The sequence below is a fragment of the Coloeus monedula genome, assembly GCF_965178545.1.
Source record: "Coloeus monedula genome assembly, chromosome: 7".
NCBI classification, from domain to species: domain Eukaryota; kingdom Metazoa; phylum Chordata; class Aves; order Passeriformes; family Corvidae; genus Coloeus; species Coloeus monedula.
In genome coordinates this window covers 39,343,386-39,367,497 of record NC_138787.1, presented here as the reverse complement: position 1 = coordinate 39,367,497, position 24,112 = coordinate 39,343,386, and the positions used below count along the sequence as shown (strand labels likewise).

The 24,112-nt window shown below is 51.7% G+C and overlaps 1 protein-coding gene across 4 annotated transcripts in view; it reads right to left on the bottom strand.

Moving 5' to 3' along the window:
• FMNL2 (formin like 2) overlaps positions 1–24,112 on the bottom strand; it is a 111,390-nt gene that overhangs the window by 26,007 nt on the left and 61,271 nt on the right. For 3 of the 4 annotated variants that reach the window (XM_082284858.1, XM_082284860.1, XM_082284859.1), the window contains exons 2-8: positions 22,263–22,346; positions 14,448–14,528; positions 11,880–11,956; positions 10,096–10,179; positions 7,968–8,120; positions 1,381–1,489; positions 308–384 (exon numbers count right to left, since the gene is read on the bottom strand). In XM_082284858.1, coding sequence (XP_082140984.1) covers positions 308–384; positions 1,381–1,489; positions 7,968–8,120; positions 10,096–10,179; positions 11,880–11,956; positions 14,448–14,528; positions 22,263–22,346 — 665 coding nt within the window. The remainder of the gene's footprint in view (positions 1–307; positions 385–1,380; positions 1,490–7,967; positions 8,121–10,095; positions 10,180–11,879; positions 11,957–14,447; positions 14,529–22,262; positions 22,347–24,112) is intronic. The other variant, XM_082284861.1, reaches the window with a different exon arrangement.

Here is a 24,112-nt window from a genome sequence, read left to right as displayed (position 1 = left end):
AGGGGCAGCCCCAGCTGCTCTGGGCACCCTGTGCCAGGGCCTGCCCACCCTCCCAGCCAGGAATTCCTGCCCAAAATCCCATCTAAACCCACCCTCCTTCAGTCTGAAGCCGTTATGGAAGCTGGAGAATCAGCAGCTTCTGAAAGCACTGGGATGAGACGCCCACTGCTCGTTTATCCGCACCATTCCACACATTCCATTGGATCCAGAGCAAAGGCTGCTTTGGCCCCAAATGCCCCTCTGGAAGGCCTTTCCAAGCCCTCTTTACTCACCTGCTTGTTCAGCCCTACAAGGCAGAGGAGCCTACCTGGGGTTCTTGTTGTTCAGGCTTAGTGCAATCTCATTGACGGCGTGAGGGTGGGACATGACCATGTTGAATCCGTACTGGGAAGAGAAGGGAGAATCCTGCTCAGTCTGACACCAATGAATGCTCCCCAAATCCAGCCAATCCCAGCCCCCTGACCAGACCCTGTGGCAGCTTCTCCTGATGCTTTAAGCTGAACAAAACCTCGTGGAATTTACCACTGGAATATTCCATTCTCCCGCCGTACCTAACAACTTCCAACTGGGTATTCCATGGTTTTACAATTCCCGCCCATTGGCATTGTTGGAAGTGCTGGGCTTGGCCATTTCAGCAACAAAAACGGCCCAAGAGCTGCTCCTACACCACTCTCAACCCTCTGCTCGTTCCTGTCTCCTCCAATCCCTATTTAATTGTCCTTCATTTCTTGTCTAAATGGGAATTTGCAGTCCAGCTGCCACACCCGACTCTCCTGCAGGCCCTGCACGAGCACTGCTGCCTTTGCTCCCCACAAACCAAACGGAATTCCTCTGGAATCTGCTCCCCTGGTTACTGGAATTGCTGCTTGCATCCTTCCCAGAGCTCCCACAACCCCATCCCAACTCCCAGTCAAGGTGTTCACCACAGATTTCCTTGGTTTTAGCTGAAAATCCCAAATTCCTGATGCTCCCAGGGCATGCTGCATGATCCCAGCATCCCACTGGAGAGAGAAAAAACTCAGGAAAATAAGATGAGCTTGGTCCAGCGGATTGATTTCCAGTTATCCCAAGTGCTTTGCCACAAGCACATCCAAGGGAAAACTTGGATTTTCCATCATCTCCTATTTCGGAGTGTTAGCACTAAACTCCAGACTAATTATAACCTAATCAGCTGCATGTCTAATGAACAGGAGCTGGCCCAACATTCCCAGGCCCTTATTCCCCTTCCCTAAATCTCTAAATCACAGGATCATTTCTCATTCCTTCCCATTTTATGAGAATTTCAGTATTTCCATCCATTTTCCCTTAAAAATCCCCCCTTTTACCTTCCCTCCCCCCTTCCCACCACCCCAACAATTCCCTGCTCCCCAAGGGAATTACCTGGTAGTTCATTATGGCCCGTAAGCACATGATGCACACGTGGACATCATCCTTCTTACTCACTAGTCGGGAATTTTTCAGGGTTCTTCGGCTTGGCAAGGTGTTGTACCTGCAAAAAAAAAAACAAACAAACAAACCCCATTTCTCATCAATCCCAGGATGATTTCTAGGGAGTGGAAAGAAAGGAAGAGGAATATCCCTCCGCTGGGTGAGAATGCAGGAGTTTTCCAGAGGACAGGCAGAAAATATTCGTGGGAATAAAGGAGGAAAAGGTCCTGGGATGTTTAACTGGCAAGGATAAAAATCCAGTGTTTGGCTCCAGCAGGAGCTGCAGCTGAGCCCTTCCTGCCAGCACAGGTGGCAGGGAATATTCCCAAGAAAACAGGGACAGGGAATTCACACTGGTTTGTTGTGACTTCCTGGCTCATCCCTGGATATTCCCTCTGTTTAATCCACAATAAAACAAGGACAGGGAATACCACACCGGTTTGTGTGACTTCCTGGCTCATCCCTGCAAATTCCCTCTGTTCAAATCCATGATAAAAGCAGGAACAGGGAATACCACATCAGTTGTGACTCCCTGGCTCATCCCTGGATATTCCCTGTTTAAATCCATGATAAAAGCAGGAACAGGGAACACCACACCGGTTTGTGTGACTCCCTGGCTCATCCCTGCAAATTCCCTCTTCAAATGCACAAACCAAGAGGAACAAGGTCCCACACCAGGGCTGGGTGCTCCCTGTGCCCACCCTGCCCACGGAGAGCCCACAATTCCCAGCTTTCCACAACCCCTCCCCTGGGCTTTCCCTTCCCGGCTGTGCCGAGATGAAAGAATCCCCAAATTCAAAGCAGGATTCAGTCAAAGGAGGGTTTTTTTCCATCCATAAATATGAATGAATCCATCAGCTCAGGGCACTGCAGGATTTCGGGAAGCGTGACCCAGTTTGGGATCAGCACAGAGGGGTTGGAGCACCGGAGCTGAATTTTGGGAGCAGCACAGGAGGAGGCTGCTCTGGCCCCAAGCTCTGCACCTGCACCTGGGTATTTGGGATGCTCCTGGTGGGAATGGGGGTGCCAGGATGGTCCCACATCCCTCCTGCTTCCCCTTGGATCAGCTCTGTGCCCACAGCAAGCCCAGGGCTTGTTCCTGTCCCAAATGTCCCTTCCCCAGTCACAGCAGGAGCAGAGCGACCTCAAACTGGGAATCTGAACTGGGAAGAGATGGTTCCTACACTGCTTCAGCTCAGATTTAAATTCTTTTCCCTACATTTTAAACCCCATTAATGGGATCTTTATGGTGCCACTGTTGGAAGAAAAACAATCCCCTCACTCAGTGCCCAGTGAGCCACATCCCTGAACTTCAGGACTGAAGCATCCACCAGTTCTGTTGGCTCTAAGAAAGGGGGGAAAGTCTCCTTAAACAAGAAAAATGACCGTAAATCCAGATTTTGGGATTTCCAGGTGCCTGGAGAAACAGAACTGGGGAGCAAGGGTACTCCAACATGTCCAGTACTGGGTCTGATCTGCCTGGAAGTTCAGCTTGGATCCAGCCACTTGGATGGAGCCTTGCCAAGCTGAGATGATCCCTCCTAAACCTCTCCCTACCTGGGTGACTTTCCAGGCACCTGGAGCCAGGCTGGGAGAGCCAGGAACATTCACCTGGGGAGGAGAAGGATCCAGGGAGAGCTCTGAGCCCCTTGCAGGGCCTGAAGGAGCTCCAGGAGAGCTGGAGAGGGACTGGGGCCAAGGCCTGGAGGGACAGGACACAGGGAATGGCAGGGATGGATGGGATGTTGGGCCCACAGGGGGTCACTGGTGCCACCTCCCTGCCCAGCAGCGCCATCCCAGAGCACAGGATTGTGTCCAGGTGGGTCTGGAATATCCCAGGGAGGGAGACTCCACTTTGGGATCTGTTCAGGGCTCGGGCACTGCGCAGGGACAAAGTTCTGCCTCCTGTCCAGGTGGAATTTCCTGGGATCAGTTCCTGCCCCTTCCTCTTGTCCCACTGCTTGGCATCACCCAAGAGCTTCCCCTCGTGCCAGGGGACAATCCAGGTGAGACCTGGACATGGAACATGTCCTGGAGAGCTCCTGTGCTGAGCCAGCCTCTCCAGGCAGAGGGAATTCTGCCCTGGATTCCCACCCCATCCTCTCAGCAGACGCTATTCCTTCCCACAGCCACCAGAGCCAAGAATTAACCAGGATTTTTGTACAGGAACTCCTGAACAACAGCTCAGCCGCTGGAATTCAGGCTCAGGATGCTTTTCCTTGTGTCTGCAGCCATTCCAAGGCTCTCTGATGTTTTTGTTCCCTCCCCCAAGGCGGGGCAGGCCGGTGGCAGATCCCACACCTCCCTTTGTGAGCCAGGGAACGGGTGGATGAGCTCCTCCTGCTTCTCCCTCATTCCTGGTTCCCAAAAACTTGGCCCAGCAGCTGGAGGACTTGTTGGGTTTGATTTCCTGTCTGCTGCAGGTCCCAGATGATGTCAGCCCAGGATATTTATCCTGCTAATTCAAGGCAGATGGTTCCTCTTTCATTTCCCCAGCCCCTCCTTGCAAGGGGAGCTGCAAAACCTTTCCCCTGCAGAAGAGCAGGAACTGAGCAGCTGAGCCTGGGGAAGCTCCTGCAGAGGGGATGGGTTCCTCCTGCCAGTCCTAAAGGGGGTGGCACCTGTGGGGAGGGAGCTCATCCAGAGTGTTGGGATGAGGAGGATGAGGGGAAGAGCAGGACTTCAACTGCTCAACAACCAGGAAAGCCAGGGTCAGCCCTGGGCTGGAATACAGAGTTTGAGGTTCTTTTTCTCACCCAGATCTGACAGAAAAACGTTTCTGTTCAAGAATAAATCCATAATTTTTTTATATTTTAGGGCCATGGAGATGCTCTGAGGCCTGGAGCTCCTCAGCTCTGGAGCCAGGCTGGGAGAGCTGGGAATGTTCACCTGGAGAAGGGAAGGGCACAGGGAGAGCTCAGAGACCCTGGCAGGGCCTAAAGGGGCTCCAGGAGAGCTGGAGAGGGACTGGGGACAAGGCCTGGAGGGACAGGACCCAGGGAATGGCTTCCCAGTGCCAGAGGGCAGGGATGGGTGGGAGATTGGGAATTGCTGGCTGGGAGGGTGGGCAGGGGCTGGGATGGAATTGCCAGAGCAGCTGTGGCTGCCCCTGGATCCCTGGCAGTGCCCAAGGCCAGGCTGGACACTGGGGCTGGAGCAGCCTGGGATAGTGGGAGGAAGGTTGGAATTAGATTCCAAACCCTTCTGGAATTCCATGACATCCCCTAGTGCAGACTTTGAATGCCCCAATTTAATACAAATTCCAGCTGATTTCTCCCATCATTTTTACCTTTTGATCTGCTAAAAAACATCCTGCTCTCCTCTGGCTCCCAGGAGAGCAGCCCAGGGTGGGTCTCACAGGATGAGAAGCTGAAATTCATCAGGGCTGCCTGGGTTTGGGGTTCCATCCCTGCAATTTTGCTGGTGGTGGGTTGGGAACTGTGGGGTTTGTCTCAACTGACAGCCAAAAATTCCTTCAGAAAGGAAGGTTTGGGCTCATCCCAGCAGTTTGGGGTTTCTGTGATCTGCTGGAGCTGCTCACAGAGATGCTCTGTTGAATTAGGAAGCATCTGACAAAAATGATGCCTTCCCTGGGCCCCTGAGCAGTGCGAGTGTCACTGGCAAAGCCCAAACTCGGGGACTGCAGCTCCCAAAACCGTGGCAGATTTAAGCCCAGTTACTGAACACACTCAAAGCCCATTCCCAGATTTGCCTGGATGGTTCTCTCCTCATGGACTCGGCAGATTCTGGAGGAGGAATCGAAGTTTCTCACTTCAATCCACACGGAAACTCCAGTCCTTTCCTCAGAAGAAAGGGAATTTCTAATGGGCTGGGATGCTGCAAAGCCTGCATTAATATTTATCTGACAGCAGAGGCTGGCTCTCAGTAAAGCTCCTTCTCCCAAAAAAGCAGCAATGAAATCCCCAAAGGTTCTTCCCCCTTTTTCATCCTCCTGCCCTCATTTTGGTGTTGGTTTCCCAAATCCCTGTGCCTCCTCTCCAGGAAAAAAAGCCCCTCTCAGTTGCCAAGGAAACGCAGGGAGGGGGGAATTGGCAGGTTCAGCACTGCTAAAAAGAGCTGTGGGGAGGCAGCTGGACTTGGAATTGGAGAGGGATGGTCCTGGAGGATGGACAGAGCTCTGCCCAGCCCAGGCCAGCTCCTGAATTTTCCATTACCCTGGGAAGGTTTTCTCAGCCTTCTCCTTTTTCCTCCAAGAGGGAAGAGCAGATCTTTCAGCTTGGATGGGGCTTGGGAGAGTGGGAGGTGTCCCTGCCCATGGAATGGGGTGAGTTTAAACCTTTCCAACCCAAACCAGTCTGGGATGCTGGGATTCCTTTCTCCTGTTTGCACAGTTTCCACCATTCCAGGAATTTCCACACAGCCTGGGTATCCCCACATCCCAAAAATCTCATTTACCACCCAGAGATGGGGCAGAACCTCCTGGTTTTTCCCCAAAAAAACACCCTGTGCCCCCTCCTCAACTGAGCACCTGCCTTGATCTGAGGAGGAGATTCTCTCTCAGTTCACCAATATTTACTAATTATAAAAATTACAATTTAAAAATTATAATTATAAAAACAACCCTCCTTTCTTAAAAATCTCTCACCTACCTTTAGCTTTCCCTTTTTTTTTAACACACATAATCCCCAGCTACTGAAAAAAGACACTTTTAAAAACACACCTTTAAAAAAAATGCACCTTCTTAAAAATGCATATTTTTAAAAATAGACTTTTTGAAGAAATACCCATTTAAAAAAATACCCATTTAAAAGAAATATTAAAAATACAGATTTTAAAATACAGATTTAAGACAAAAACCCCAAATCCAGGTAAGCTGCCTCAGTTGTGAGATGGCTCTGGAGGAAGGGGAAACTTTTGGCTGGAAAACTCTGTCAGGTCCCATTTCCGTGGCAGTTTTGGGGATGAGCAAAGTCTCTATTTCTAACAAAAAGAGGAAACAAGATGGACAAGGACTACAAGCTCTAAGCTGAGGTACAAAACACAACTACTTGCACCATGAGAAGGAGAACTCGGCTCTTGCTTCCAGGCCAACCACGCTTCCCTCTCTCCGCGAAAATCCCGCTCTACGGAAGCCAACTACGCTCGGGATTATAATGTGATAACCACACGTGCTGGAGCCTGCAGCCCTTCTCCTGGGGCTGGGGCTGTCCCAGTCCGTGTGGCCACCAGATTATCCATGGCATGGGAGCAGTGCTGGCCCCGGGGCTCCATGCCCTGCAGGGGACACCTTGCACTCGGACTTACGGGATTTTCCGGGCGGGAGCCTCATCGGCAGAGCGCAAAGGGAAGCTGCTCCAGAGGCAGGTGGCTGCCAAGCAGCTCTGGCAGCGTTTGAGCTCAAGGTGGTCGGGCAGAGAAACCAATCTGATGGTGTGTGACAGGAGATGAGAGCGCCGGGAAGGACGGGAGAACGGGGAAAGAGCGTTTGAGCGGGAAAAGGGAATGGAGGAGATGTTGAAACGGAGAGTCAGACACGAAAGGAATAAAGGGAGATGTGAGAAGGGGAAAAGGGTGGAAGGAAATGAAGAGAAACAATGTCAGAGACATGTAAGGTATTCCTGGTTTAGGCATTCCTAATCCCAAACACTCCTCCTTAGGGAACGGCGGAACCGGCACCTCCTGCCAGCTCGGGCTCTGCCACTTCTGGCAGAGCAATTCAGGAGCAAAGAACACCAAAACCACTAAAAAACCCCTAAATCAAGTGGCCAAGTGATCCTGCTGCACTCCACAGCTGGATTTCTTTCCCAGAGCTCTCCTCCTCTCCAGTGCCTGAGGGCTGGGAATTAAATCTTCCAGGTTTGGAGCCACTCAACAACAACCCAGGGCCAAGGGCACTGCCTGGCAAAGCAAAACCACCTCTGCTGGAAGGGAAAGCTGCAAGTGAGGTGGCTCCACTTTTGGACACTTCTCTGCTCACAGGATTATGGAGCAAAACTCCATAAAAGCCAAAAAAATTCCCAAAGGATCCAGCACTCAGAGCTGCAACCCCAGTACCAGGATGTGAGGGTGGTGGTCGGGGCAGGACATCCAAGGAATGGAAGAGGTCAGTCAATCCTGGGAAGTGATCCTGCCTTTTCCACAAATTAAAAAAAAAAAGGAACATTGGGAAAGAGAGACTTGGTAGTAAAGCGTGGAATGGTGGGAGTGAAAGCAGGTCTGGGGGAGGGAAGTGGCCTTTCCAAAGAATCCAACATCCCCTTCATGGCAGCACGGAAGGAATGTGCTGCTGGAAGAGACGGGACACAGGATGGGAGCCCCAGACTGGCTGGGTCCATGGAAATGCTGAGCTGCATTTTGGAGACGAGGAATGGCTTCCTCTGCACAAGGAATTGCATCCTCGGCTCATCCTGCCCTCGGAAGTGATTCCTGCCCCTTCCCCAGCTGCTGCCCTGAGAGGCTCCTTCCACCTCAAACCACCAATTCCTTAAGTGCCACTCCTCTGCTGGGAAAAGGGGGAAGATGAGGGATATCCCAATGGGAAAAGCTGTCCCACACTGCAGATGCCGAGGATGCCGTACCGGAGGGTCGAGTGTCTGCCGGAGCGGGAGATGCTGTTCCCAACGGGAGAGGGCAGATTGCTGCCCCTGTGCAGGTCCTCGATGGATCGGCTCCAGGGCTTGGACTTGTCCATGGAGCTCTCCACGCTGTTCTCCAGGCTTTCAAAGTCAAATCTGCAAGGAAACAGGGATTCCAAGGCCGGGTTAGGCGGGAGAGACGCGCGCCGAGTTCTCCTTCCCGCCGCAGGTTTTGGTGGCATCACAGAATCATTGGACAGAGCCAAATGGGCCAAAAACAAAGGAAAAGCTCTGCAAGATCTCCAAGATCATCCCAGTGCTCCCTCAGTACTGGGAAAGTCCCTTCCCACCCAAACCAGTCTGGAATTCTGTGATTTCAACAGGTGGAATAATGATGGAAAAGGAGAGTTAAGGACAACGTGGTGCTGGAGGGACATGGAAAAGTCCAGGGAAAGAGGATGAGCTTCACATGGGGGAAGGAAATCCCAGAACCACAGGTTCACTGAGATTGGAAAAGCCCTCCAAGACCATGGAGTCCAACCATTCCCAGCACTGCCAAGGCCACCACTGCCCCTTGTCCCCAAGTGCCACATCCACAGGGCTTTGAATCCCTCAGGGACACATCCCAACAGGATCAAACGGCTTCTTCAACATAAAATAAATCCAACACTGGCTGCTGGCTGATGAATAGCCCTGCCTGGAAGGAAAGAGCGGGAATTCTGGGAGCTCTCTCCAGTGAATCCCCAGGAACCAGCTGTGCAAGCACCGCTTCAGTTTCCTCCATCCCAACTCGGCCCCACAAACCTCCCAGCACATTCAAATATCACCACAATCATCCCAGATCCCCTGATTTCTGACTCCTTGCCCGTTGTTCTGCTATTCCAAGCAGGAATTGCTTGTTCCCCTTCCAGCTCCCGAGGTTATTACTCATGTTCCCCATGTGAGAGGGGAAAAACCCAGAGAGTTCCTTGCGTACATTTGTATAAATTTAGGCAGAAAGGCTCTGTACAAACATTTCTTTTTGCTGTGCACCATTTTTTCCAGTGGGTAACATTTTAAACCATAGGATTTTCCCTCATAAATTTTCCTGCAACCCCACCACAAATCTCTTTTCTGGGCAGTGCCAGACGTAAATCTGATGGCAGCCTTGCTAAAAATAAATTATCAGCTCTCCCCAGCTGGAGTTTCTACTCCAAAATTATCTTTAACCTTTGTCATTTTTATATAAAAAAATCTGCTATGATATCCTGAGTGAATGTGGATTCATTCCCCATCCCTGGAATTGTCCACAGCCAGGTTGGATGGGGTTTGGAGCAACCTGGGATAGTGGAAGGTTCCCTGTCCATGGCAGGGATGGGCTTTAAGGTCCCTCCCAACCCAAAGCAGTCTGGGATGATTCCATGACAATAAAACAAAGCCTCAGCTGAAGATCTCCACTGAAAGCTGATTTTCCCCACTGGTTTTTCAGAGCCCGTGTCATGATTTACGACCCAAACGTCTAAACCTGATCTCAACTTCCCAGATGTCAGAAAAAAACTCCGTTTCCAGTCTTCCCAACTTCCAAAATGCCCCTGGAATTGCTCCTGAGTTGTGCTGCAGCACATCTGCTGCCCAGGACCCCAGGCCTGCCTGCCAGGAGCCTCGGGAGCAGTGCCTGGGGGGTGGGAATCCCTCTGAACACAGCGGGAACACAAAGCCTTGGGCTCAGACACCAATTCCAAACCTACTCTCAAGGAATCCTGCATCTTTCCACACATTTGTGGGATGGGTTTCCCACCCTTAAGATGCTCAGAGACCAAAGATAAGAAATGTGAAGAGAGATGAATAATCTCAAGGTTTAAATTCCGGCCTTTTTTTGCCTGCTGTGATGAAATAATTCCAGACTCACTTCAAGATTTCCTCTGCCCTCAGGCCCACAGAATCATGGAATTATTGAGGCTGGAAAAGACCAGCACCACCAAACCACGTGCCCAAATTCCACATCTACTCCTTTTTGAACAATTCCAGGGATTGTGACTCCACCACTGCCCCCCTGGGCAGCCTCTTCAATGCTTCACCCCTTCTTAATGAAGGAATATTCCCTAATATCCATGTATTTACTGGCAGGGAATCCTGGGAATGTCTCACTTACGTGACTGCATACTGGGCAAAGGACAGGTATTCCACCAGGACATCCAGGCCTTTGTTCTCTTCATTCAGGAACTCCCTGACCCATCTGTGAGAGAAACACCAGACAGCAGAGCCTTAGAACTCCCTGGAATTCCCAGAAAAACCGGAGACAGAGCCACTGCAGCACTTTGGGTCTCACTCAGGGGGAAAAAAAGGCTTGTTCAAAATGATTTAGAGGACTTCAAAGATTCCTTTAGATGCCTTTCCAAATGTACTGAAATGAGGTTTTTTTGCAGCACTGTGAAGGTCAGTTCCTAACACAGGGGCCTGGCTCAGGTTTTCTCTCATCCTGATCTCCAACAGGCTGTAAAAGCAGGAGAAGAATCTCTGATGGATATCCTGGATGTGCATTTAACAGTAATTTTACCTCCTTTTTTTAAAAGGTGTTCACCTGCTACAGTGAATTCTGGCCCCTGGGTTTTGCAAAATAATTCTGAAAAATCGATTATCTTCCAAAGCTTTGAAAATGCCAAGAAAAATTTGAAAATCCATCCACTGAGGGGCAAAGCCAGGGGGAAAAGGAGCCTCAGCACAGCCTCAGCTCTCCTCTGAACCCCAATTGGGACAGCAAATCCCCTGGGAGTGGCTGGGTGCCACTGGAATGAGGGAATGCAGGGAGGGAAGTGGAGCTCCAGGCTCGTGGAGTGGGAATTCATCACCTCTGAGTTATTCTGATCTTCAAGGTGGAAATTTTTGATTATTTCCCTGCTAAAACAACCAGCCTGGCCTTTTATAAAATGTGTTTTGAAAGAAATCCTTCAGCCAGGGGCACCAAAGAAATGAACCCTGGTCCTGTCCCCTCTCTCATTGCCCTGGTGCAGCACCGAGGATCCTCCTGCTCATCCTGAATCCAACAGCATCCATGGATGCCTCAAGCCTCTGGTGGGGAATCCTTTGTGCTGGGAAAGGAGGGAAAACCTGGCAGGGCTGTGGGAGGAGATTTTGGGATGGTGCAGCTGGAGGGAGGGATCCCATCACCACACTGGGAACTGCAATTCCTCCCACAGCTTAAAACACCCCCATTCCCTCAAAATCACAGCAGAATCCCGAAAAATCGATGGAATTGAGCTGGAGACAGTGTGTGATCATGGAGAAAAACACTGGAAAAGCTCCCTGGCTGATGTCCCAGTGCTGGACCAGCTTCTGATCCCACAGGGAGGTGAAATTGGTGGGAATGTGGATGGGAAAGGGATGTCTGATAAAAAACTAAAGCTCTGGCAATTCTACTGCAGCAATTTGGGATGGATTTCCTGCTTGGTGGATAAATCCTGGTGATGTTATTCCCAGCCAGGCTCCACGAGCTGCCCCATGTTAAAGCTATGAAGCAGTAGGGGGGTGAGATATGAATTTATAGCTGCAGCATTACTTTTATTCTGGACACAGCCACACTCCCTGTGCTCTGACTGAGCAGGAGCTGACTCCAACCTTCCCTCAGCCTTCAGAAAAACGTGGATGAATCCATGAGGAAAGGATTAAAGCTGAATTATCCTCCTGAGATGCCCAGCTCCCCTTAACTAAGCCCATCAGGCTTTAATTAGCAACCAAGTGGCATCACTTCTTGACACGCACAGAGGGGTTTTCCCAGAGACAGGCACCACTAGAACTACAAAATAAATTAATAAATAATTTTTAAAAAATCATTGAATAGCAAAAGAAATTAATAAATTAATAATTTTTTTAAAAATAATTGGGAAAAAAAAAAAAAAAACCCCAAACAACTGAACCAGAGGCATCAGAAATTCTTACCCGATGTGGTTTGTCCTCAAGGAAATTTCCAGTTCTCGGAGCACCTGAGTCGACTCCTGGACTCGTCTCCTGAATTTCTGCAATGGAATGAGCAGCAAAAATAACAATTAGGCTCTATTAAAAAATATCAACATCTCGCCCAGCACAGAGGGAATAAAGAAAACACGGAGGTAACTGAGAACTCCTCTAAATCCCCCAGGAATGCAGCAACAACAGCCCAGCAGTCAACAAAAAACACATGTGGAGAAATCCCTCCTGCTCCCAGGAATGTCCTGGAGCTTCCAGGATGATTAAGGAAGTTAAAAGCCTGGAGACAAATAAACATTTCTGTATCAACCAGGCTTTGGTTTAGCATCAAACTTTCTTTTGAGGATTGCAGAGCTCCTCTTCTTTAGGAAACGAGGTGACAGAGAGCCAACGGAGGCACCTCAATCCCATCTGGAGAAGGATTGGAGGATCCTCTTCTCCCTGCCCACGGAGAAGTGCTGAAACAGCTGGAGAAATCCCTCTGGAGCAGTTGTTTTGGCATATTCTCATTCCTGAACAAGGCAGATGAGAGCTGAATGGGTGAAGAAGGGTAAGGGCAGGCTCAGGTGGGATATTGGGGAGGAATTCCTGCATGTCAGGGTGGCACGGGTTGGAGGCCAGGTGGAGCCATGCAGCAAAACCAGTGAGACCAGCTCAATCCCAGCAAGAATCCCAGTGGGATGAGCTCTGCCATCCCTGTGGAAATCTTCCTGGGTCAGCCAGGGCTGAGGAAAGGCTGCGGGTGATCCGGAATGACCCAACAACAGAGAGGAACTCAGTGCAGTTATTTTTGGGCCCTTTGGGTTTGTCATTTGTCACAGGACCCTTGGATAAGAAAGGCTCCAATGTGAGCCCACGGAGCGAAGCCAAACACGGAACAATCTCCAAAACCCTCCGGAGAAGAAACACAAAGACCCCGTTCACCGGGCTGGAAAAAATCCATACAGGGAAACGTCAAGGTTTCCTAGGAAATGGTTTCCTACTCCTGGTTGGAGGCCCCAGTAAGAGCAGCTCTGTCCCAAGGCATCACTCTGCCCAAGGACATGGGGCAGGAGCACAGGGAGCAAGGGGCACCCTCCTCATGCCATGGAATCGCTGCGGCAGGATCCGTGTTTTCCACAGGGAACCGACCTGGGAGCACCGCAGGGCAGCACAAAGCAGGGATTGTGGGGATGAGGCAGGGCCAGCCCCTGGCAGCAGCTGCTGGGCTCTGCTGCCTTTTTGGGGGGGTCTAGGGGCTCCTGGAGTTGTCACCATGGATGGAGCTGATCCCTATGGATGGAGCTGATCTCTATGGATGGAACTGATCACCATGGATGGAGCTGATCACCATGGATGGAGCTGATCCCTATGGATGGGAACTGTCACCATGGATGGAGCTGATCCCTATGGATGGGAACTGTCACCATGGATGGAGCTGATCACCATGGATGGAGCTGATCCCTATGAATGGAGCTGATCCCCATGGATGGAGCTGGTCACCATGGATGGAGCTGGTCACCATGGATGGAGCTGATCCCTATGGATGGAGCTGATCCCCATGGATGGAGCTGATCCCTATGGATGGAGCTGATCCCCATGGATGGAGCTGGTGACCATGGATGGAACTGATCACCATGGATGGGAACTGTCACCATGGATGGAGCTGATCCCTATGGATAGGAACTGTCACCATGGATGGAACTGATCACCATGGATGGGAACTGTCACCATGGATGGAGCTGATCACCATGGATGGAGCTGATCCCTATGGATGGAGCTGATCACCATGGATGGAGCTGATCCCTATGGATGGAGCTGATCCCTATGGATGGAGCTGATCACCATGGATGGAGCTGATCCCTATGGATGGAGCTGATCACCATGGATGGAGCTGATCCCTATGGATGGAGCTGATCACCGTGGATGGAGCTGATCCCTATGGATGGAGCTGATCACCATGGATGGAGCTGATCACCATGGATGGAGCTGATCCCTATGGATGGAGCTGATCACCATGGATGGAGCTGATCCCTATGGATGGAGCTGGTCACCATGGATGGAGCTGATCCCTATGGATGGAGCTGATCCCCATGGATGGAGCTGATCCCTATGGATGGAGCTGATCACCATGGATGGAGCTGATCCCTATGGATGGAGCTGGTCACCATGGATGGTGCACTCAGGTGCACTGAGTCTCTGCCAGGCAAATTCCCAGAGAAAATGACTCAGAAGCTGGACACCCCTTCCCAGGGGTGAGCAAAGGGCCATCAGACAGTGGTTTAGCCAAAGCCAGGCCTAGAGCCCAGCTCAGGGACAATCTGTCCGATTATTCATTGAAGCCAAGGTTAGTAAAACAAGCTGTGCTCTGTGTCAGATGCTCCTCAGCTTCCCAACATCTGCTCTCCTTCCCAAGCTGGAAAACAGCAAAATCCCACTTTCTCTTTGCTTCTCCCTGAAACTTTTCCGGGCATTTGCACAAAGGCAGGAAGGAACCTGGACCCCGGGACCATCCTGGCTGAGGAATGAGGGACAGGCAGGAGGAAACAGGATGCTCCTCACCTTCCTGGTCACTGCTGGGTCCAGATATCCCTTCAACTTCTGGATGTAAGTGTGTGGAGGATTCTTCACTTGGAATCTTTCCTGGAAAAGAGACAGGAATGAACATCAGCCATTCTTCTGTGTTTATGCAGGAAACACATGCACCACGTACATATTAAACCATGTTTATTTATAATATATTATATTCATGCAAATAAAGTACGTTTAAATGGATCTCAGTATTTATATCAACAGTATAAAAATACACCTTAAACCTTCAGTGGGAATGCTGAGTTTTGGTTGCACATCCATCTGAAGTTCCAGGGTTTCTGCTCAGCAGGAGCATGGAGAGGAAGGAGAAGGGTCAGGGGAGTGGATGCATGTCCATGATGGATTGAAACCATCACCATAAAATCCAGGAGACCTTTTTAACCACTTGGAAAAATCCTTCCACTGTCCCAGGCTGCTCCAAGCCCTGTCCAACCTGGCCTTGGACACTGCCAGGGATCCAGGGGCATCCATGGAACAACCCATGCCAGGGCCTCCCCACCCTCCCAGCCAGGAATTCCTTCCCAATATCCCATCCCTCCCTGCCCTCTGGCAGTGGGAAGCCATTCCTCAAGGTCCCAACACCTCATGCAGGGGGACACTTGATCTCCAATCCCCCCTCAGCCCCAGATCACAGTTTGGTGACAAACACCAGCTCTGTCTTCTGAGAGCTCCCTGATTTTTCCCTGCTTTCCCAGTAGCCAGCTGGAAGTTTATCCCACCAAAGCTGCTGTGAAACATGAGCTGTTCCATGAGCAGTGTGCTGTGTCCAAACCTCCTCACAGCATTCCCAAAAGTTCTGATCCTATTTGTATCTTGGAAGAACTTTACCCTGTTCTGCCCCTTTCCCTGGAGGAAAGATCTCATCCCAGTCTCCTCCTAAAATTTCCCAGTTTGTAACTGTTATCTGAAGCCTCCCTTTATTAGATCAGGATGCAATTTTGGATTATCCCAAAGTTATTCCAGAATGAACAGGACACTGCTGCCCAGTTACCAGAACTGTCTGCACACCACAAGTTCTTCCTGTTATTATCTTGCTGCTTGCTGGAAAAAAAAAGTAATCCTTCATGGCCAGCAGGAAAAAATGAAGGAAAAACTCTTCCCTGAGCTCCACCAGCCCTGGTGGGAGCTCTGGAAGTCACAGAGCACTCATGGCTTTCCTCTTTTACAGCTGGATTCTTTTTCCATGCACCTCCACACAGCTCTGGAATTGGCATTTCCTTTTTTATCTCAAAACCAGCTCAGAAAATGCAAATTGCTTCACTGAGGGTTCTTCTCTGGTCAAAGTGACACCAGCAGGGCTTGTCCTGCTCCAGCACCACATCCACCATCACAGACAGATTCCTCCTGGCTCTCCCACATGGCTTCTCGGAGCCAGGCTCACCTCAGGGGCTCCCAGGGGGCAGACAGAGATTTCCTGGAATCCCAGAGTGGTTTGGCTGGGAAGGCACCTCAAGGATCACCTCACTCCTCCCTCCTCCACTGCCCCAGGGTGCTCCAAGCCCTGTCCAGCCCAGCCTTGGACACTGCCAGGGATGGGGCAGGAAGGGGGGCTCCTTCTGTGGTTGTGTCCCAGGGGTGGGAGAACGATCCCAGAGTGGTTTGGGTTGGAAGAGACCTTAAGGATCCTCCAATTCCAACCCCTGCCACGTCCTCCTGGCAGCAGTATCCCATCCCAACAATGCTCCATGGTCCCTCTCCCATTTATTCCCCCCTTTTTGGGGGTTCTCTCCTGCTGACAGAGCTGTGCTCAGTCCAATCCCCCAGAGAAGCTCTTCTGCTCTCATGGATTTATTTCTCTTCCCAACTGATCAACCCTCATCTGCTGAAGTGACGGGAGCTTTTCCCAACAGCCAGTTTCAATTGCCTGGAATCTTCAAAACGAAATGTTTAAAGAGACTCAAGGAGCACATTCAAGAGTCTGGGATGCAACTACTGGATGGTTTTGTTTGTTTTCTTCAAACCTGGCTGTAATTACGTATTTATGTCATAATCTCTGCAGCAACTTCATTTAAAAAGATGCTGCTCGTTCCTGTGGAGTGGAATTATTTGGGTTAAAAGATTTTCAAGACATTATCCATGAACAGCAAACACCAGCAGTGCTCTTCCCTAAGGACTGACCCAGAACCACTTGTGGTAAACATCTCCTAGGCCTGGAAACATTTTTACAGCCCCTTCAAGTGCTTCTTTTTTGCCGGTTTGGAAAGCTACGAGGGATTAGCCTTTAAAATTGCCCTTTCCTGGCTATGATTCCTGTCTGGCTTTATCCAGAGTGTTTTATATTTGAGGCTGATTAAGAAGCTGCAAGAGCCAGGGCTGGGGCTGTGCAGCAAGGCCTCTGGGTCACCCTGGATGTCTGCTCACAGCCACCCCCTTCCCAAAAATCTGACTGGGAGCTCCCAGGGGATGGGAAGGCACGCTGCTGGTTGCAGGCTGTGGACATTGGGATGTGGACATTGGCTGTGGACATGGTCCTCCTTGGGAGCATCCCAACACCCACATTTCCCAAGGCACTGCTTCGCCTTAGAAACCATAATTAAAGGGTTAAAAATCCCTGCTTTTTCCTGTCAGCTCCTCCCCTCCACTTCTGGCAATTCCCACCCACTCCTTGGCCAGCTCTGCTTCCAACCTCACGATTTGACACCATCTGAACGAGGAGGTCGGGGATTTTTACCACACATAAAAAGCCTAAAATCCGGATTGGAGCGGCCAAACTTTGCTCAGCAAATACTGAGGGGTGACATCACGGCTGGGACGTGGTGGCTTCCCTGGATTGAGCCATTCAGACACAACAAAGTTCCTAAATCCTGGTGAAACCTTTTTTATCTCCGCTACGTGACTCCCGTGAGCTCCAGCATTATCTGCAGCCTGAAAGGACATGGGCACGGAGCAGCAATGAGTCCACACTGCCTTTGTCAGCCACCTACAAAGCAAACGAGCTTAATTCCCAAGGATAAAGGCCCTTTTTTACTTGGAAAATCCCTCAGGAGTGGTGTTGTAAGCCAGGATGGAACAGCACAGGGAATGCAAGGGCAGCAGCGCCAGAGATGAGCTGGGCCCAGCACCTCCCTTTGGGGGAATCAACAGGGAGAATTCACTGGGATTCAGTTCAGAGAGGGATTTTGGACAAGGGATGGAGGGACAGGACACAGGGAATGGCTTCCCAGTGCCAGAGGGCAGGGATGGATGGGAGATTGGGAAGGAATTCCTGGCTGGGAGGGTAGGGAGAGCCTGGCACAGGTTATTCCATGAATGCCCCTGGATCCCTGGCAGTGCCCAAGGCCAGGCTGGAATAACCTGGGACAGTGGGAGGTGCCCCTGCCCATGGCAGGGGTGGCACTGGATGGGCTTTAAAGTCCTTTCCAACCTAACCCATTCCATGATTCCATAATTCAGGGGAAAAGCCTGGATGAGGAGCACAACACGGCTCCAGTGGCTCCTTCACCCACAATTTGCACTTTTTTTTCCGACGGATACAGGAAGAAAGGGAGGCTGGGGGGGCTTTGCTTCAGTGGCCGAGAGGAACTGCTGCACTTCTGCATTTCCTCTTCCACGTGATCCTACAAAGAACTCGGCACATCTCCTGATCACCCAACTCTGGAAAACGTATTCATTCCGGAACCAGGAAATTGTGGCTTTTCCAACAATCCTTGGCTCCCAAAAACATTCAGGGCATTTTTCTGCATTAGCCCATATGTTGTTCTCATTATTATCATCATCCTTGCTAAGCTGTTTCATTCTTGGGATTCACAGATGCTGGGGAAGCACCTGACTCAGGATCAGAATCCCACAGGAAGTGCTGGGAGTGCATAAAACCCATGGACTGGGATCAGTGGGGAAGGAGATGGGACAAGGAGATGGGGAGCAGTGTCTCCTCCCTCCCGAGGCACAAACACATCGTGAACACGGTGCAGGATTCCCAATCTCCCACAGGGTGGCTCGCTCCTGTCCCAGCAGCACTCCAGCCATGCCCGCCAGCAGGACAACGTGTCACTTTGTGAGTGTCCTTATGGAACGAGGTGACAGCAGCTGCTCATCCCTGCCCTAATGAGGAGGCAGAATGATCCACTCCCCCAGGATTAAGGTCCTGCCAAAGCAGGTCACCGGCAGCTCCCTGCTGCACCCAGCTGCTGCTCCCTCATGCCAGGGGTGCCGAGCCCTTCCCAATCCCAAATCACTGAGCCTGGGACTCCTCGTGCCCTTATCTCCAACCTCTCCATCCCTCCTTGTCTGACCTCCCCTGCACCTCCTCTCCCAGGGTGACTCAGTCAGATGAATGAAGCCACGAGTGTCCCAAAGTCCAGCTTCTCCCGAGTTCAGTAAAACATGGGATTTTCCACCCTGTGTTTACCCCAAGAGGGCAGATTCCCTGGAATAAACCATGTTTTTTAAGCAAAGGCTCTCAAACCGGAGCTGTAAATGGCTTCTGCAGCACAGGCAAAGTGATGGAAAATCCTTGGCTGGATATTGGTAAAAACCCCTGCGTCTCTGTTGTGAAAGGGTCAAAGGCACCAAAAGGGCTCCCAGTCCCCTCAGCACAGTCCTGATGAGAAATCTGGGCTCCACTGAGGAATTTGGGGCAAAAAAATGGCCCAGCACCCCCCACAACACCCTGCTCCTCGCTCAGTCCCTTCTCCATCAGCCATCCATGGATCCCTCAGGCAGGGAAACCCCCTGGCAGCAAAGCTGAGGGGTGGCCCAGCACCCCACCCACCAAGGCCATCCCAAGAGCTCCACGTGGCCACCAGCCTCTGAAACACCAGGCACCTGCCTTCTCCTGGAGCTTCAGCAGGAAAGGGAGAGCTCTACAAACACCTCAGGAGGAGATTTTGGGTGCAAACCTCACAACTTTCCTGTGGGTCTCTTCATCCCTTACGCCCACACCTGCCGTGTGTCCCAAGGCGAGGCCACCATTTGCCATTAGAGGGCAATGAAGAACTTTGCAGGATGTCCCCAAGCCCTTCCCTCCACATCCATGTCCCTCTGCAGCACCTCCTGGCACCCAGCTGGACACAGGCCTCGAGGACACCAAAAGAGCCCTCAAGGATCCCATTTCCTGGATTTCCACACATCCTCATTGCTGCCTGGATCATTCCCAACACCAACCCCTCAGATGGCCACCATGACCTTTTTCACAGTGGACAACAGATTTCCTGGCTTTCCTCTTTTCCTCCTTCTTGTACCTTATCCAGAGAGGTCAGAGCAAGCCCTGAGGACAACACTGAGATGATTGGGAAGGTTTATAGACAAAGGAAGAGAAAATTCCACATGGGATGAGACCTCCACAACCAGCCCAGCAGCCCTTACAGTGATTCAAACAATGCACATAATCCTATTCATGGCAGATTATTATTCAATAATATTATTATTATTAACTATTATTGTCATCATCATCATGAAACCGGTTCCCCACTTTTGTTAATCTCATTTTTTGCAAAAGGGAGAGTTCCCTTTGGGGGATTAACTCCTAATATTCTCCCAATATTCCACAGATAAATATCCAGGAACCGCTGCACAGACTGTTTAGAAAACACCATTTCTGGACACTTTTTCCTTTCAGATCTAAGATGAGAAGCAGCACAGGAGAGAAGGAGTTCATTTCCTCATTGATTTACAAGCAACACCAGGTGAAAATGGTGTAGTGGGTGAAACCAAGGGAAAACAGCAATCAAAATCTGCATCCGTAATAAAAACATCCTGCACAACCCCTACTCCTGGAAGGGCTCTCATCCCTGTAATTCCAGGGACAGATATAAATATTTCACACCCCATATGCTGCGTTTGGGGCTTTTAGTGGCACCTGCTCACACTGCTCTGACTGAGGGGGGACATCAGGGAGCTGTGACAGACCCCAGCCCCTGCTCCCTGCCCAGCGTGTCCCATGGGATGGCTGGACACGGGAAAGGTGGCACTTGGTCACCTCCTGCTCCTGCTCCTGCCAGGGCTGGCCCCACAGGGCTGGTTACATCAGCCCTGCGCTGCTTCCCTGCCTTTCCAGAGGATGGGAAGGGCCTCATCCCAGGGAAGGGACTCATCCCAGCCCGGGGGTGGACTCGGAGTTGTGCAAGGAGCTGTTAAGAGCCGCGATTACTCCAGATTGCAGATTTCCTTCCCATCTGCTCATCCCTCCTATCCCACCCCAGAGCTCGGGAGTGAATCAGCAGCAGCTGCAAAGGGTGGATCAGCTCCGAGGTGGGAATTTGCACATCCAGGCTGGGATCAAACGGCTTCTGCCTGTCCCGCTGCCAACCGGGAATCCAGCACGGAGCTCAAACCTCTGCAGGACGCTCTGGGAACACCCGTGACACAAATCATGGATTAGGCTGGGAGGGACCCTAAAGCCCATCCAGTGCCACCCCCTGCCATGGGCAGGGACACCTCCCACTGTCCCAGGCTGCTCCAAGCCCTGTCCAGCCTGGCCTTGATCACTGCCAGGGATGGGGAATTCACAATCCCTCGCAGCAGTTCCTGCAATTTTTGAGTGTCTCACTAAATGGAGTCTTTAAATAGCTCAAGCTTTGCATTCTCTGCACAGGAAACTCATGGGGAAAAAAGCAATTCTTTATTAAGCTTTACTTTAAGGTACCTGTGCAATAGATTTAAACTGCCAGAGGGCAGGATTAGATGGTATATTAGGAAGGAATTCTTCCCTGTGAGAGTGGGGAGGCCCTTGGATGGAATTCCCAGAGAAGCTGTGGTTGCCCCTGGATCCCTGGAAGTGTCCAAGGCCAGGCTGGATAAGGCTAGGAGCAATCTGGGACAGTGGAAGTGTCCCTGGGGTTGGCACTGGGTGGGCTTTAAGGTCCCTCCCAACCCAAACCAGTCTGGATTCCATGACTGGATCAGACACACCCCCCCGCCCCCCGTAACAGCTGAATAGGGAGTGTCCCATAAATGTCTTTATCCCAATGTCCCTGAGCTCCCAGCACGGCTGCACCCCCTGCCAAACTCTCACCCTGGTTCTGCTGAGTTTACATCCCAAGGGAACATCCCACTTTCCCAGTGCTGGATCAATTATTTTCATTAGCCATTACTGCTGAAGTCCATGGCAGTCCCAGTTTTGCTGCTGGCTCCCAAATTCAAATCCCACCTTTGGCGCATTTCGTTTTCCCCCCAAACGCCTTTCCTGTTTATCCATCGCATCCTGTTAGGCGCTGCACAGCTCACGAGGAGATGCCTCAGCATCTGGCACTGCCTGATCCGAGGCTGCTCCCAGCCCCTGGAGGTGAACAGGAGTTCAGGCTGCAGCAGCAGCCGCCTGGCCCTGGAGGTGACAGCTCCAGCCGTCACCACGGAGTGTGATGTGGGCAGCCAAACACTCCCTGGGTTGAGATCATTTGCTCAGGACACACAGGGCAAGACTCTGAGGTCAGGCCGAGCCTGTGCAGGGCAAAATCAGCAGCGTTCAGCAGCCAGAGGGAATCCAGGATGGAAACATCAGAGGGGAAAGGGATATCCCTCTGTGAGGTGGGAATTTCCACAGCCAGGCTGGGACCAAACAGCTGCTGCCAACGCAGCCTCCAGCACGGGTCACACCTCTCTGGGACACTTGGAGAAACATCTGTGCCACAAATCATGGAATGACAGAATCCCAGATGGATCAGGTTGGCTGCAGGTATTACTGCAAGGCCTCTAGGAGTGGTCACCAACAACGGAGCAAAAGCCAAAGGAATGAGTGTTGGAAACTCCTGGGAACAGGTGCCTGCAAGGTCTTGCTCAGCCCAGGGACGCTGTGGATGGAGCAGCTGGAAAGAGGCACCTCCCAAAGGCTCTCCTGAGGCTCCTTACCTGGTCACAGATGAGCTCCCACTTCTTCTCGTTGTCGTACTGCCGCAGGAGCCGGGCTTTGTCGGGAGGCAGGTTCATGGCATTCTGTGGAGAGACAGGAATATTGTGAGGGATCAACCAGGGCCAAATCCAGCTGGAGCAAACCAAGCCAGCGTGGCTGCGGTTGTTGAATTGTTTCACGTGAATTCCTAATGCCAGGGTTGCTCAGGAACGTTCCCTCTCCCTGTTGGTTTTGGCCCCAAAAGCGCCGCTGAATAACGAGGCACCCACGGGCAGGGCTGGGCCACGCTGGGACACACGAGGTGAGACTGAGGGCCAGCCCTGAGCTCCAGGTTCTGGGCTTTTAGGAAAAGATTCCTCTCTGTGAGGGTGGGGAGGCCCTGGCACGGCTTCCCAGAGAAGCTGTGACTGCCCCTGGATCCCTGGAAGTGTCCAAGGCCAGGCTGGATAAGGCTTGGAGCCACCTGGGATAGTGGAAGGTGTCCCTGCCCATGCAATGAGATGAGCTTTATAAGGCTCCTTCCAACCTAAACTACTTTGGGATTCTGTGACCAGCCACCTCCATCCAGTGAAGAGGACAGGATTCCCTGAGCTGCCACAGCACAGGAGCCACTCGGTGCCCCAGACAGGTCCTGTTCCCTTCCCCTGAGGGAACATTCCAAAGGGAAACACCCCCCACTGTGGGCTGGGGCTGCAGGACAGTCCTCTCCCAACAGGATCTTGAAAGGCCACTTCATTTGAACTCCAACAGCTAGCCAGGTTGGAAACGCCACCACACGCCACCTTATCTGGATGACACAGACCCCAGAGTCAGGATTGCTGCTGCCCAACCCCCCGAGATAACAATCCCAGCCTGTGAGTGACAGGAGTCAGGAGGAAGGGGAGAGGCAGCAATTATTTGATCCCTATCGTTCCTGGCTCCTTTGATGTGAGATCCCCTTCCAGGACAGCTCTCTGGGAAGGGCTGTGCAGGCCACTGGCTCCCAAGGCAGCATTCCCAAGAGGCCTGTCCTGGAATGTGCAGCACACCTGTTGTGCTTGTGCTCCTGGAGAACCCAGAACACTGGATGGAACCCAGGACACCTGGATGGAACCCAGGAACATGTGGACGGAACCCAGGAACACCTGGAGAGCTCTGCAAACACCACGCCTGGAGAGGATCCCCATCAGCCCAGTCGAGCACAGCAAGGCCAAGTGGTGGGTGGAAAATCTGTTGAGCATCTCTTGGGCTCCAGCAGCTCCTGGGCTCCAGCTGGAATTCCCAGACTGGCCCCAGTTAACCCAGTTAACCACAGGCCTCTGGCAGTCCATGCCCGGTGGGGAAGAGCCGGCCAGTCCCAGCGGCACCGGACACAACAATAAATCAGAATCAGTAAATCGGAGTTTCGGACTCAAATCCCACTCCAGGAGCAGCTTCCCAAGGCTGCAATGGGCAGCCTCCAGCTTTATTCCAGCAGGCTGTCCTGGGGATCCCTGGAACCACCCCAGACCCACACTCTGCCCAGACCTCCTCCATTTCCTCGCACAAACCCTGTCCCAGGGAAGAGGAGGGATGTGGACAAGGAGCACCTGTTGGGATCAGCCATCCAGGACACCTCACTGGCACCTGGAAAATGGGCATTTAAGGAAGTTCCTGGCAGGATCCCAGGTGCCAAGGGCAATTCAGTGCCAGGGGATGGTGTAGGTAGTGCTGACCGCACTGATGGGCACCAGGACAGCCAGGAGCACCTTGGGAATGAGGGACAGCTGAGGATTTGCTCCTCTGCCCTCCCTCCATCCCAGCCCAGGAGTGTCCCCGCTCCCGGGGATCCCCTCCACGCCTCCTGCTCCCATGGCTGCTCTTCCCAGAG